This window comes from Strix aluco, chromosome 4, assembly GCF_031877795.1.
Source record: "Strix aluco isolate bStrAlu1 chromosome 4, bStrAlu1.hap1, whole genome shotgun sequence".
Taxonomy (NCBI): Eukaryota; Metazoa; Chordata; class Aves; order Strigiformes; family Strigidae; genus Strix; species Strix aluco.
In genome coordinates, this window is record NC_133934.1 from 11,060,045 (window position 1) to 11,076,469 (window position 16,425).

Genomic DNA, 16,425 nt, shown 5'->3' on the forward strand with positions numbered 1-16,425 from the left:
AAACTCTTGCCATGGAAGTCTCTTCTTTCGGAGATGTCACTTTTTGCACATATCTAACTCCCTTTTTGTTTTCTTGACTTCAAAATGGAACAAATACCAGATCATCAGTGGCCCAGGAACTGGTATGAATGAGGACTCTGCGCTGTGACTGGGCATATCTGGAACTGTAAATGGGAGTCCCAGAACTTGGATCTGAAATGAGGTTGGAGAATGAACTCCTTCCCCATTGAAGGACCATTTAGTTAACGGTTCTGTTTCAGATGTTTTTGTGAATTAGAAACTGAGATTTTAATTTTGAGGTTAGACTCCTGGATCTAATGCCAAGCATTGCAAATTATTTGGTTTCATATGCAGGATTCCAGCTCTCAGTGTGTTTCTTCTCAAAATAGTGTAGCTCCCTTCCCTCTTTAAAGTAAGTTGCCTGAAAAATTATAATTGCAGAACATTAAAATAGCATTTTATTTTAGTAGGAGGCTTATTTCAAAGTGATTCAACACTCACTTTGCCCTACAGAAATCACCAGGTTTAAGTTACAGTAGACCAGTTATTGACAGGCAACCTTTGAGACTGAAAATGATTAGTTTTATTAAAATGGATGTGTGCAGCTTTCTGGTAAGTTAACACATCAGTGAAAGAAGAAAATATCTACATGTTATATTAATGTATCCATTGTTTTTATGTTCACATGTTAAGCATTAATATCTGTGTACTGTTTTTGATTTAGGAGAGTGCTCTTTTGTTAAGTGGTGGGATAATATACATGAAGATTTAGATACGAAAGTGCATTAAGGGCTATTGATAAAAGCATTTGGGTTACAATCGTTGCTGTACCAAATATGGCTCAACTTGAAATACTTACTGTGGATGAAAGTTTATAAATTTATTTTGGCTCAACTGGCCAGATTTTATGAGCGCTTCCATTTTATGACTGTGGATACTAGTAAAAGAAATCCACGCAGTCTTTTTTTCCTGTAGATTAACAATGTGCTTCCCAATAGGTGCTACGTGAATGGCCTGAAATACATGTTAACTGTGTGCTGTATTTGGAAATGTTGATTCTGGCATTTAGAAGCTGTTTGTTACATAACATAATGTATACAGAAAATGCAGTCTTTGTCTTTCATAGCTCCCTGTTCTCTGTTACAAGAATAAGTCTGTTTGTATTGAAAGCAACAGTCTATTTATTTTTATTTCATGACTTTTTAATTTATTTCTTCTGTTCTCATTAAATGCTATGGAAAGAAAAAATATATTTAAAAATTATTTTAGAACTGCCAGTGTACTACTTACTGGTAGATTTCTGTATGTGAAATGGCACCTTTTTAAACAAACAAACCAACCAACCTGAAACCAAAATACCTCTCTGAAGCAGTGCTGGGAAGGTCTGTGGATGATGGATATACATTGTGAACCAGGCATGTGAACTGTGTGTTACCTCCATCTGGGTTTAGTCCTGAGCTGAACACTGCACTCGGGCTTTGACAGCTGATCCTGGGTTAGGGCCTGCAGATTTGCTCTCAGCAGCCTGGCTCCCAGTGCAATGCTCTGCTTTCTGGGCACTGTGGCACGCTGGATCCTGCCTGGGGACCTACATTCGTTTGTGGAGTGTAACTGCAGCAATTCACCTAAACTCACTCACATACTGAATAATGGAAGAATTGAAAATACGGTGAGTTAGGGCCCCTGCCAGCTCCCTTTAGGGTCAGCGGGGCGAGATGCTTGCTTAAGCAGAGCTGCAGACCCTGTGCACTGGGATCTAGGCAGCATACACACAGGTGTGCTTCATGTTCTTGAGCTGGGAGCGCCAGAGCTGCCTTCTGCTCCCTGTCAGGGTTAGAAGCCCTTCTGAAGCCCTTCTAAATGCTCAGCTGAGATCAGCTGTTGAGGCAGCCACATCCTGGAAGCTAAGCTGGCTTCTGTCTCTTGCTCCCTGTCACCTTCTGTGCAAAAGCCCCGTTACCCTGGCTACAGGGAGCACTGCAGAGGGAGCCTGACACACAGCGAGCCGGAGGAGAGCCCTGCCAAGGATCCTGCTTCCATCATCAGCTCATGAGCACAGAGAGCTGTACCTGCAGGAACTGGGTCACTACAGGGAGGTGGGGCTGGAGTCAGGTGGCACCTCAGCTTACAAACTGTAAATGATCTCTACTTGGTGCACTTAAGATACTCTGGTTATTGCCTGATTCATCAGGCATCAGAGTCCCTTGGAGGGGAGGGTGGAAATTGTTACAGCAATATGTCTGCTGTAGTGGCTGTTCCTCATTTGTCTTGGTAGAATGATGTGATCTGAGCTCCTCTACCAGCATGTAGGTCATAGTGTTTATTTTAAGAAAGACTTGGTTATTTTTGTTATATTTAATGCCTTGTGTATTTATTTCCCTCTCATTTCCACCTCCAACCTGTTTAATAAATAAAATCTGTCCTATGTGAAGTCACTGACACATTTATTTAAATTGAGGTTCTTTTTCAGGGCAGAATTTGACAGGCTGTATAAAGCATAAAACGTTCTGATCTTTTTTTTTTCCTCCTAAGAAATGCAGTTCTTTCCTCCTGCTTCCACTTTTGCATTTCAGATTGCTTCTCAGAGTAGTTTGAAAAACTTGGTAATTTGAATAATTATAAAAGGATCAGATAAAATACCAATTAAGGAAGAGGCAAAGGTTCAACCACCGTTAAAAGCTGTTAGTTCTTTCCTACTCATCTGTCTGTTCCATGCAGTCTCACCTATGTTCACTAGGTACAGGACTGTAGGCATTTATACCTTTTTTCTTAGCTTTGAATTTTTGTTGCTATTTACAGAAATACAAGAGTGTTTAAAAGAGTTTCAGAATACCCACTTGTTATTTTGGCCATATAAATTGTCATGGAGGCTTAAAAACTGCACAATTAACTGACTTGTACATATGTTGATGTGTGTGAGGTGCAAGACTATAGACACGAGTGAAATCGGAATTTACACTCACGACCCTGCCTGCTACTGACTATTTCAGGGCCAAGTTGGATTCAGGGGCAGCAACCAATGCTGTTTAATATTTTTTTCTCCTCTGGGTTTGTGTGATGGGTCTTTGGGCCTGATGACTCATTAACAGCTGTGTTAAATAACTAATGCGAGGTGACTGTGCTGACCCCAGTCTCCAACCTCTGCTGCTGCTGATCTATGCCTCATTCCTAATTTTAAATTACTGTGACATGTAAATATTTTGTCAGCCTCTTGTACTTTGAAGCACTTGCCAAGCGTTCTCTGTGGCCTTTGAGCCCAATGACTGTCATGGTGTGGTGGGTAAAGACATGGGACAGCCACCACCTGTTTACAGCCTGTGCCTGAAGCAGCCATGCGCTTGGAGCCAACCATTACCACTGCTGATCTGACCCTGGTGACATGTTCTGTGAATCCAGCCCCCTGTGCTATTCCAAAATTCTTCAGGAATTCTTCAATAAGTGTATTTCATTTCAGGTACACAGTGAAGATGAAACCCAGCTTTCCTCTGTGTGCTCTTGTGCGGAGCGCACAGCTACTCTGCCTGCCTTTACTGCAGGCTGATACACTTATGTTGCTTTCCCTTGTGCAACACCTTTCCCCCAGCAGCAGTATCTGAACGTGTTCAGTAAAAGCTTTTCCATTCTTGTACAACCCAGCTAGGACTGCTGAGCAGTTCCTCTGTTGATGTATTTAGTGCATGTGTTCAAATTCCTCACCCAGGAGCCAGTGGTGTGGGCTGCTCCAAACCCAAGCTCCAGCCACCCAACACCCAACTGACCTGAGGTACATGGATTTATTTCTTACTTGACCAAAAGGAAAACCAAAAGACATCGTGAAGTCTGCACCTTCCACACATAGTATAGAATACATTTCTATATGCTGTATTTTCAAGGCATTCACCTTGAGAAATTGAAAAAAGATAATGATGGAGATAAACCTGTAAGACAATGCAGCTACTGTTGTATTAAAGAAGGCTGAACAGCCCTTAAAGTGACAGTCTGAGGAAGACATGATGTGTAGCATCTAGGGAAAAAACAAACCAGTTTTCTCAATAATGGGTTTTAGCTATTTTTGGGTTTACTTTTTTTAACTTAGCAACCAAAGGGGATGTACACCATAAATTACATCTCTAAGGTAGCCTGTGTTTCTCATGACAGGCTGATTCTCTGGGAAATAAGTAACTGTTAGATTACATTAAAATAAAAAAAGTAAAAAAAAAGCTTACTGCTTCAAAGATCACTTCCACATTATGAAATAGTCTTTACATACAGAATCATAGTACTTTTAACCCACCATGGACCCAGGACCTGGATAAATAATATATAGAGTGGCTGATTCTGACTGATTCTCTTCAATCTCTCACAGAATAGGCCCGGCACAGGAGGCTCAAGGACAAATTCCTCACAGAGCACACCACAGCGCTGCAACGTGGGAGTGACAGAGCTTCTTAACCAAGCAGCTGTAATGATTTACCTACACTGGACCTTTACCTTAACCTTGTTCCTGGAAGTTTCATGTGAAACACTCCTTAGAAATAAAGGGTCAGCATTATCATTACAGAAAATTTCAACCCAGATGGCTAATGTTTGCCAACAGTTCTGATGCACAACAGAAAAATGTGGTCTCAAAAGGGAAAGCAATAATCATCTTTACTGACGATTGTACTGGAATGGAATGCACGCTCAGAGAAGCTGCTTTAGAGAGCCTTCTGTCTATTGAGAACACAGAAACACATTCTTGTGGTGCAAAGCTACCCCTCCTGTCTCACAAACTAACGTGTGAGTGAACTTCAGTTTAAAGGAATAAGCAACATGCTCAAAAAACAGGTCTGGTTACTTCTCGCTCAATGAGAGAGAAGAAAAAAAAGCCTCACTGATATCTTGATTTTTTTAATGACTAAGTGTAACAAAACCAAGCAACCATGTAACAAGATAATTGTACACATATATTCAGTAACTTCAGATGTGTTAGTCTATAACTAGATCACGTGAATTGACCTCAATACTTGTTCCCTCCTTACTCTTCCTTGCCCTTTCACATGAAAGATTCATATGCAGTGCAGCTCCAAGCCACTGCTCAAAGGCAGTAGAAATATTTTCATTACCTTCAGTAGGAAATGTCATAGGCCAGGCATTGAAATAAAAGGCCTTTCTGGTCTCTGTTTTAACTTCCTGTACCTCAGTGTTTGCTTTCACTGATCAGAATACCCTTTCTGACTATCAGATTAGGATTTTTTTTTTACTAGCAGGAATCTTCTGAGAGTTCACATATTTTTCCTTTTGACATGACTGCGTATTTCAAAGGCTCTTAATTGATTCAGATGTAAGATTTGTATGATCCAAGGTGTGCAACAAATTTATAATCTAATCATTTGATAGTGCAAATACAAAACTGGCAATTAACTGGACCAAAAAAGTTTTCTTACAGGACAACTCTGTTCAATCCTTACTATTTCAGAAGGACGCCTTGGTAAATCCTGCTCAAAAAACCACATTATCTGTTTTGTGTTAATAGATTGATCCCATGAAGGAGAGCAAATTTTTATAATTCATTGTGTTGAAGACCTTGAGAGATTCTGCTGGATAAGTCTTGCAAGTGCTTCTTTACCTAGGAGGAAAACAAAACAAATTTTACTAAGACAGTGAATTATCAATATCATATATTCAGATTTTGCTACCACTATATGTGACAACAGGAAGAACAGAGACCAGGGAGATTTCAGGCATTTTAGAATTAGGTCTATAAAAAACACTTGTGCGTACCCTGTACTAAACATGGAACACAGCTGTGCCTTAAACTTCCCGTTTGGAAGTCATTCAGCTTTCATGAAAAATCAGCACTGGACAATCTACATACCCTCTACTACTGAGTTAACCTTTCAACATGTATGTACACTGGATTTATACAGACCTTATATCCTAGTTCTTTTGTCTTTTCTTCCAGCATGGCGTATTTCTCTTTGTTCCTGTTCAGATGATCTTTATCTCCAGTTCCCTCTACATGCTTCAGTTTCTGGTGTGAAATCTCTAATTGTTTCTGATAATGATGGTGTTTTTCAATTTTTGCTTCAAAGTGTTTCAGCTCCTCCTAAGACAACAAATACACATAACTTCACAGGATTCTTTCCTTCACAACTTCTTTCCAAGGCTTTGCCTCTCTTTCCTTGCCAAGACATCCCTAATGCTATTTCACTAAGTCAAGCACAGAAAGCTTTTTCAGTTCCCTGCTTCTTAAGAATGTCTGGACAATACATTACCACACAGACACCAATTTTGAAGGCAGGTGCTGAAAACATCCCACTGCAGAGTCCTCAAAAGGAGGCTGCTGATGGCTGTGAGGTGCTATGAGATAATAGCAGTGAATACCAAATAAAAGTTTATACATAAGAACAGTGGACTGGGTGGAGGGAGACAGACAATTTTTAAGAGAAGCCTCTTTTAAAAATCAGGTCCTGGATTTGCTATTTTCTGCTCAGACTTAAATGTTTTCTGGGTTTGCAGTCTGCTATGATTTATCTGAAATAGGATGAATTAATTAACAAACAAAAAGCCCTCTTAGTTTGTCCCAAAGACAGTGGCCAGACTGACTGTGGTGTTCAGGGACATATCAGAGACAGTCCTCAGATAACCTGGTATACTGCAAGGGGGACCAGAGAATGAGTAATGTCTCTACGCACCAAAGCATGCTCTTGTTTTGCTACTTCAAGGCAGTAAATTTAGATTCTCTGTGTCTTAGGACACCTCCTCTGTGAAAAGAGTATGAACACTGTAAACTGTTATGCCACTTATGGCAGCAGTTCTATGCGTTACATCCAGAAAAACTCAGACAAACCCTACAGTGAAATCCCCGTTTGACAGAGCTCACCTAATTTTGGTCACTGATGTGTTTCAGTCCTGATGGCTGACAATATTCCTCTCATTTGAAGACAATTAAAAAAAAAAAAAAGTAAAAATCTATCGTACTAATAGATCTTCTTGAGCTTTTGAAGCAAAGGGCTTTTGTTTTTGACATTTATGACAAGGAAATAGTTTCCTTTTGCTGTAGAACATTCCAGTCTGTCTTACATACTCCATTCAGGACCTCAGTTTGGGGTTTTACTGCTCTGAGAAATCATTTTAGCTGCTCCTCTCAGATGATGTACCGGCAGAGCAGCACTTGTACCTCCCATTATTAAACCCTTTTGAAGGCTGGTACTGTGGCCAGTCAGGAGAAGACAACTTCAGCTGCTCAAACAAGGCTGAATGGAATCTGCACATGATTTCTTTAATTCTGCTTTCATGGACTTTTTAAATAGTCAGATATTTCACTATGATTCTTACTGGCTTTCTTTTGTTGGGATATCCCAACATTCACAGTAACAAGACAGGTTTGCTCTGGTTCTGGTGAAGAGGGTTTGCATGAATGAAGATTTCTACTAAGACAGTACAATAAGCAGGTATGTGTTCTTGCTTATGGAACTGGGATCTTCTTTTTCACTGCAGCAGATACGAAGGCCAAATTTACCTCTCATGCAATTGTACAGTCCTGACGAAAATGTCCCACTGAGGTCAGCAGAAGCCTTGCTGCAGACTTCAGCAGGCATTCCTCTGACAGTCTTAAAAGCAGGGCCACTGAAATCAGTGTAATTAAAACACTTGCTTTGTAAGAGAATCAGGATGCATGTGAGTTAAAAGAAATCAGATGGGTCTTTGATATCTAAGAGACAGATTTCAACCCCTGTCCCAGGCAGTTAAAACTGTCTCATTACCTTATCCGGAAAAGAAGGTCAAGGTGTCCCTAGCCATGTCTTGGAGGGTAAGACAACATTGTAAGTACATGGAACTCCGTGAAGAAGCCCTAAAGAGTTACTTCTCCTGGCTACCAATCAAAATTATTCTGATAAACACGCAGTCAGATGAAAAAACCACCTGTTTTTTCAACTCAATTTGAATTAAATAAAACCCCACAGGAATTAATTTCTATAATATTTCCTTGAAAAGTGGTCTTTATCATGGTACTTTTGGGTCATTTCAACACAGCTCCAACACAGGAAGTTAGCAATGCAAGAGGTGGCCATGAGAGGGAAATTGTTGGGTATATAGAGTGCACTGCTTCCCAAAGAAGTAATTACATTAAGACATTGGGTAAGAGACAGAAATCTGGTGCACTGGAAACAAACAAGCAGGGCCTGATTTTTCAAAGATGCAACACTTATTTTCACGGGAACCAGAATTTTCATTTTGCCCATTATGACAGAACCATGCATATATGACCATTTACATATATGTTTATGTATTTGAAATATTAAGAAAGAAGCATGGCTCTTTTTTATGGTGTCTGAAGAGCAATATAGAAGTGGCTGCACTCAGAGTAACATTGAGTGTTTCTTTATGTGGGGAAGTATCTTTCCGTAAGAGATCTAACTGGAATTCTACTTACCCGAAAAGATTCAAGCTCTTTCTCAGTAAAATTTGCCGATTTGGCCATGTCCCACAAATCAATCACTCTTGGTTCTTCAAATTCTAAACAAACACATACCACTAAATGAAAATCTGGACACAATGCTTTTATGTCCACCTTCTATAAGAGATGAGTGTAGTTTCTCACACACATACACACAGCACTGCATTACTAATAGGTCTATTTAGATGAAAAGGGGGAAAAATCCAAGTACTTAACTTAAAACTATAGCATTGCTGTAGCAAGTATTTTTTTAGAAAGTAAAAAAAACCCTAGGAACTGAATAATGGCTCTGCTTGCCCTACATGTTGTCTCAGTTACCTGCCCTCCTGGGCTGAAGGCATAATACCCCTTCTCACGTGGGCACGGAAGACAGAACTATTCTCTTTACAGGTTGTCCCTATTCTTTAATTCGGCTTCTAGTGTTGGCTTCTAAATAGAACAGGCTGGCTTATCTCTTCAGCCCATTGTGGTTACACCACGTACTGTGATACCATGACTACATCTTATTACTTGCCCACTGATTTTTAATTTTTTAAAAATGAGATTAATCCCAAATAAGCATAAAACCCACTGTATCATACCACTGGTTGCGTCATATCCCTGGTGACTGACTTTACGCAAACGCTCAAACCCCTGATTGATGCTTCTTAGCTTGTCTTTGAGTTCTCTGTGTTTGTTGTGCAAGATTTCCTCTTTCACCAGGTTCTCTTCAGATGGGTTGATAACATTTTTGTGGATATCTGTTGAAGAAAGAAAGTGTCATTGATTGTGAGCCAAACTGTGATAGGTCAAAAGCTCCAGAAATCCCCCAAATCTGAAGTGAATAAAAGATGATAAGTTCTTAGCATTTGAGCTGAGTGTAAAGCATCAACACCACACTCCAAGAAGCAGTAATTCCTTTTGCAGGTCAATATTAAGATCAAAGCCCCTCAGTGCTCTGGTGGGTGATATTACAGAAATGCCTTTTAACTCCTATTGGCCACCAGCCAAAATTTTAGTAAGGAAATGTTCTTATTTTCCTAGATGGGCAATATCCCAAGGAAATGGGATAAGGATGGTTGATGAGTCCTGTTCCCTCTTCCCTGGGCATTTCATGAACCAATCAGCACATCTGATGTTGAAATGTCTTCCAGCAGCTTCCAGCTTGGACTCCACAATGCACATCAAACTGCCTATAAGCTTTAGAATACTTTGGCTCTAACAATTTTATCGAGGATTAGTACAGCAAGCTGGGTTCAGATCTTTGATGCTTTAATACACCTCAGGCTCAATGCCTAAGATATTCAAGTATATCCTCTTGGGCTCCCAGCTGGTGAGATAAAACATGCATGTTCTGCAGACTTTAGGACCACATTTTGCAGCAGTGGATCTATGCTTGCTGCATAATTTCCAGTAAACTACTATGGCCATCATTGCTAATCTGATGGTATCTTCCCTGCATGAAGTGCAGGCAGAATCAGAAAACTGAAATGGCAACATTTTCATTAGCTGGCAAGATTTTTGGCAGCTAACGCAGAACTAAACCCAGCAATTATCTGGAAATGTCAGCATCTGCAAGCAGTTCTGACAGAAATGTCAGACTTTGGGAGTTTCAAAGAAACTTGGAAACAATGGAGGCAATGGGCAGAGAAAAGAGTTGTACTGATCTCAAAAACATCAGATAAATGATCAAGCACCTTCTGTTCTGCTCACAGTCTCCAGCAGAATATTGTATTCACGAATCTTTTCTTTGTGATGCTTAAATTCTCGCCAAAGCTTATCCAACTCCTCATCAGAGAACTTCCCAGAGGTCTTGGCCTGAAAGAAACATGAGCTCATTTTGCTTTCCAGGCCAAGTGCTTTTAAGTGTACTCAACTGCCAAAACTTCTTCCCACTTCCCACCACATTTAGAAAATTATTAAGTCCAGCTTTTCCTTAAGATCTTTTGTTTTAAATCCCTTTATATTAGTGTGAGGTCAGGATTTAGACATCGATGAATATGGTGGCTTTAATCATGTCAAAAGAAAGTTTGCTTCAGGCTTATAAAACTAGACTTGCTATGGACTACCCAGTAAAAAGTGTCCGTCGTTTCTATTCCACAGGAAACAATTTAATACAGAAATAAGGGCCATGGAGCTCCATATGAACTGTAAGGGGACTGTTTGCATGAGGGATGCAGCCTGACATTAAGCACAGTCTTTACTTAATCTTACTCTACCAGCAAGTGAAGATTTTATCACTTCCATGCATTTGCTCTGCAGTGATCTGTTTCCCACTGGACTGCTCTTTAGCAATTAGGGAATCGCTGGTCAGACAGCTGGAGCACTACCCACCCCACAAATCTGGTGACTTATTTGCTGCAATGTATGATCAAAAGTGAATGTTTTTGATACCTATTCAGCCCCATCTCTTTTTTTGCTTAGGGAATATTTCTATCTAATGCACTTTACTGTTCCCCAAAGCACATAACATCATGTCCCTTGCCAGAGCTCTAACATTTTACATTACAGTAACATTTTAAAATCCAGCATTTTTTTTTCTCTGCTTTACTACCACTACACTAGACTGGCTTAAGAATTCTTTGCTTTACCTGACTACTTGTTTCTTAAAACTTGAATTATTTCATTTTTGAAGATTATGACTTTGCCAGTTTTAACCACCCAGACTGACAGTATTCACTCAAATACCATGCTGGGAAAGTCCTTATTTAACACCCCCCACTACACATTTCACTTTTAAGCATTCTATGAAATGGTTCTATTTTAAATGCATCTTTTTAAAAGAGTCCAGAAACAACACTAAGAAAACCAGGAAGAACACCATAGGTATACTACCACATACTGCAATAGTCACACAAAGGGAAATCATGAGTTCTGTGAAATTTGAGGAAAAACTCTGTCTGTGGACCCAGGATCTTATCCTCTGTGCAGACTGATGCAGGTGTTTTCTTTGGCGAAGAGAACCTGCCACACCTGATGATGTGGATGCGGATGGGATATCCTCAGGGCACAAAGATGTGAGTTACAGAGCACAGCAGCTTGGCAGTACTTAAAAGCAGAGTAGTAAAGTTATTCAGTTCCAAGTCGAGGAGCTATCAGAAGACACAGACAATAGTTCAGTGAATAAACACTGATTTCCTACACTCCAGTTCCTGGAAACCTTGCTCACCTTGCTCCATAATTTTTCCAGTCTTGGATCATCTAGTGTATCACTTTCTGTACCGTCTTTAATGTAGTTGGTATCAACTAGTTGAGAGTCCTTCTTTCCATTCATTCCATATTTAGTCATAATGACTGCAAGGGAATAGAAGATACAGAAACATTAGATCCATCTATGGATGTATGAAAGATGAGAGACTAGCTACATCCCTGATTTGCAGAGCTGGATTTTGCAGCTCATAGTGGAAAAGCTAACAGTTTAGGATGCAGAGGTCCCAGGTTTAATGACCTCTTCTGAAAATATCAGGAGCAAAGCAATCTGTTAGCCTCCTGCAGCTCCCTACTGACCTCCAAAGAACTTGTGTGTGCTCAGTGTCTGGAAAGACAACCTGTTATTTAATGGTTCAAATACAAATACAGGTGTCTAAGCATACGTCTGATGCAAAGTTTAAACTCCTTCTGCAAAGATATCTTACCATTTAAGTTGCGTCTGAGTTTGGCTTCTTTCTCTCCATCTTCATCTAGCCCTTCAGCCTTCAGTTTTTTCCAGCTTAGCTCATCCTTTTCTTGTATTTTTAGATCACTGTGCAACTCCGCCAGTTTCACAGCAGAGAGATGAAGCTAACAAGAACAGAGCAAGGTTTGTATTCAGTTATGTGGAGTCATCTCTTGCTGCAGTGTTACCTCAGAAGCCAGTATAGATGTGCAGCCAGTATAGCACAGGTTTTTTTTGTTTTACTCTAATGCTATGTATCCACCTGAATTTAAGGACCTTAAGGTATGAGCCACTGCATTCGTAACCCCTCTTGCCTATGAACACGGCTATGCCCCCAGCATACTAGTGTTAACAGAGCGATCACACAGCCTTCTCTCTCAGCTCTTCAGCTACTTGGATAATAGCAAAATTACGTAAGTGTTAAAAACTTGTATCTTTCTTTGCTGTTCCTTCAAGTAATATTGAAATGGCATTTTTCCTCCACTTTTAACGGGACCACCTTCTGAAAATGATTCTACCTTAAAAACATCCAGTACCAATACAGAGAATGTAAAAAAAAAAAAAATTGATTAAATCAATTCAGTCTCACTAATTAACAAAAGGCAGTAACAACCAAATTTCTCAAACAACATGCCATTGCTACCACATGTGCTTTCTTGTGGACCACCTTCTAACCATATAGTTAGTGAGTCGGTAAACTTTATTTGTCAGTGTGGTTTTGTAGACTACCAGGACATTGAGGATGGCCTGGCAAGTCAAAGAGCCACTTTATCAGCAATTTTTACTATGATCAAGGTGCAAAATTTTCTAAGATCACGTGTTAACATGGTTTATGTGCATTAAAAACATATAAACCCTAGAGGTATTTCTGTCCCACATAACAGAACAAAAAGATAAGATATTGAGGCTGAAGCAATGAAAAAAAATTAAGATTTAAATGAATGATAGATCAGCTTGAAATTTTGTGAAATATAGGGAAAACTGGAACAGGGACAATGACTAATATGCAGTTGGCTAAGCAGCACTGCTGTAAGTTCAGCTTGAACTGCTGAACTTCCACTTTAGCTATTCAGTTTAAAACAAAGAATTATAACAAATCTTATTAATGCTTCAGAACTTCTTTTGTGTGTGTGTGTGTGCATCTTAATAACAAGGTGAGGTAAGAAAAAGCCCAGAGAAGAGAGGAACTCAAAAACCATGAGCAACGTGACTTTCAATACAGTTCTACCTGACCTGTCTGAGTCCTTCTGCCTCCGACCTTTGAGCTGACAGCTCCTGGGAGCTCAGGTTCAGCTCTGAACCACCTCGGCTCATCTGTCCTAGGACAAGCTTATTTACTGAAGGGGTTATTTTGGTCATTAAAATCAGATTACAGACTACAAAAATACTCATTTTCAGTGAGGAAGCAGTATTTTTAATAAACACAGGCTCAGAACTCATTATTTTTAAACATCAGAATGAAACTGAAAAGGTTCAGCCATTCATTTGAGCTAATGCACTAAATTCCTATAGACAAGAATTCAGGAAACTGTGCACACTGTTTCTGCTTTCAGCTTAGGCTGCCCTATTAATTAGTCTTGTGCTAGTGAATAGAATTATTTTAATTTTTAAACTAAGTTTTTTTCCTTTAACTTGCATTTGGCTTACTGAAATAATTTAATAAAATCTAGAGTAGTTAGAATCACAGGTAAATATAAAATTTATAGAACACATTTTGTGGCTTTCTGAAGGACTGCTCATCCAGCTGTGTGTTGCAGTGCTGAATTGCAGTATCTATCTTTTATGTCAAAACAAAGGAGTTCCTTATTTTCAGTACTTTCTCCACCACTTCCAAAATGACAGAAAGAGAGTTCAGCACTGGTGCACACAAATACTTCAAAGCAGGTCGAACACACAGACATAGTTTTCCTCTTATTTCAGACCTTACCCAGACATACTGAAAAATCATTTTCAAAAACACAGGCTGGGTGTCAGTTGTACCGAGAAGTGAAATTTAGATGGTGGCAAATTTAGTTCAAGCAGGTGTTGTCTCTCTGAAATCTGGCTCACGCATACAGAATTCACTAAAGCTTAGTTCTTTACTCTGACAAAGTTAACTTCATTTTACATTTTACCATCTTAATGTAGATGATGTAATGCATCTCAAATTTGAATTCCAGAAGATCCAGACATGAAAAAAGACTGTAATTCGAAAAATAAGAGGAAACTGACAATACTATCATTAAAGTTTATTTGTAGTCTCCATGTTGTTCCTTCTTCAGCTGTCAGTTCACAGCTGGAGTTTCACTATCACACACTGCCCTATCCCCCATTCCATCCTTCTCCCACTGAGGGAAGGATTATTTTTGATACTTTCTTTTGGCATGCTGGGAGGCAACGTTAGGGCAGCATTACAGCAAATTTATTTTTTGACTAAACCCTGGGATGTCCTACCTCTAATTCAATAGCTCAGGCTGGGGAAAGTCTATCCAGGATATAGAAAACCCAGAATCAATATTAACTGTATTTCTTTGCCTGAAAAAACTAAACCTTTACCAGCCATGACCCTAACTCCACAATATTCAGGGGATGAATATGGGTATGCAGTGCACTTCCCCCCTCCTATTGGAGCTGTTCTGCTTAGCTGTAATTAAATATTTTCACTGTAATTAAATATTTTTACTGTATTTTCACTTAAATATTTTTTTAGCTCAGAGTGAGAGAAACTCAAGTAGCACTGTCAAAATGAAGGCTCTCATCTGGGAATGGTGATACCCATTTGCTGGTCCTCCAGCATCTGACTACATCACTTGGTATAAATGAAGGTGACATAACCACCAAGGTGGAGGGTTTCTTACTTTCCTGCGCAGTGAGCTCCTGTCCTGTGCAAAGCAGGAACTAAGGCCACTGCCTTCAGACAGATGAGAGCATCATGCCCCCTAACAAAACGGCTAAAGCATTCAATCAGCGACAACAAGAACGAGGCTCGGATCCTCCATGGTACCAGAGAGACTTCACTCTCCCTTCTGCTTCCTGGACATGTAGTTTAGCTGCTGGATTTAAACATGGGAAGATCAACACTTCCCACGACACAGATACATATGGCAGGAGAGGGTAAGGAGATAGCACCTGAGAAGTCCTTACACGGCACCGCTGGGACACAGCGCCGCCTGGAACAGCCCGCAGGGAGCAGGGCTGTGTGGGCCCCGCTCTGAGTTGCCCGTCAGGGACAGGCAGGCTTGAAAACCAAACAAAAGCCACCGCAGCCCAGAGGCCCCACACCAAGCCGGGGCCTACCGAGGCGACGCCGGGCCGGACAACCTCGGTTCCTCCTCACACACAAGTCCCCCGCTCCAACCGCCGCCCGCGCCGCTTCTCCCGCCGCATCCCATCTCCTGAGGCGGCTGACAGGGAATGCGCGTGCGAAGCGGCCGAGCCCGACGCTGGGTCTCCCGCAGAGCTCTGCCAGGGCACCCCCGCAGAGCACCGCCACGGCCCCGGCTCCTCCCGCGCCGCCCTCACTCACCCGCTGCGCCTTCTCCCAGATCTGGTTCAGCCTCACCACCCGGAACTCCCCAGCCTCCCGCCGCTTGGCGCCGGCGGCCGCCAACCCCTCGTTGGCCTCCCGAGAGTACTTGCTGGCCTGGACGCTAGCGGCAAGGAGAAGCGCGGCACCGAGAGCCGCCAGAGCCCGCGACGCCGCCATATCGCGCTGGACGGGGAACTACAAGTCCCGAGATGCCGTGCGGCTTCCCGCCCTGAGGGCCTTGTGCGGCGGGGGCTCCGCGCCTTGCTCGGCGTGGGAAGCGGTGTTTGTGTAGGAAAGCAGGCTGAAAATCCAGTTTAGGTAGAAAATCGAGTGTCTACTTTGGGGTCTGGGTAGCGTGAGAAGAATTGGGTTTGGGGTCTTTCTCTTCAAGCGGGTTCGTGTCATTCTCCTGAATGTTTACTTCACAAAATGTGGAAATACACTGAACGTGGCAGTTCTTGTGAGTGGTTTTTTTCGCAGTCTGTAGTGACTGCGGTGAACGCGCTCCTGCACCCAGTGTGTCCTTCAGCGAAGTGTTCTGTCAGCTGTGTGAGGAAAAGGGGACACGATGGGTTTAAACACCACACCTTTGAACGAATAAAGTTTTCAGATATTAGCACGATGTTCAAGAGCATACAGAAAAAGAAAAGACAGCTCAGGAAGGGTGGAAGGCAAGAATGGGGACCAGTTCCCCAGTACTCCCTATGAGAGGAAGAAGGACTCTGTCCTTCCTTGGAGGTGGTAGCAGAGGACACCTCTGCCCAGGACAGTAGATAGTGTTTGATGGTATGGGGAGAGGGAGGATTGTGAGAAATGTAATAATGAGTACATTGGGTTGTTATCAAGGGGTGAGCTATGGGA

General features: G+C 41.3%; 1 protein-coding gene across 1 annotated transcript; it reads right to left on the reverse strand.

Annotated features, from left to right (window-relative positions):
• Positions 1-4,035: 4,035 nt before the first annotated feature.
• Positions 4,036-15,764, reverse strand: LRPAP1 (LDL receptor related protein associated protein 1). Its single transcript, XM_074822016.1, has 8 exons — positions 15,562-15,764; positions 12,037-12,181; positions 11,571-11,695; positions 10,099-10,219; positions 9,004-9,162; positions 8,399-8,481; positions 5,891-6,067; positions 4,036-5,587 (listed from the first exon to the last, which is right to left on the reverse strand). The coding sequence occupies exons 1-8, from the start codon at positions 15,739-15,741 to the stop codon at positions 5,522-5,524; spliced, it is 1,056 nt and encodes a 351-aa protein (XP_074678117.1). The 5' UTR covers positions 15,742-15,764; the 3' UTR covers positions 4,036-5,521.
• Between the last annotated feature and the right edge of the window lie 661 nt (positions 15,765-16,425).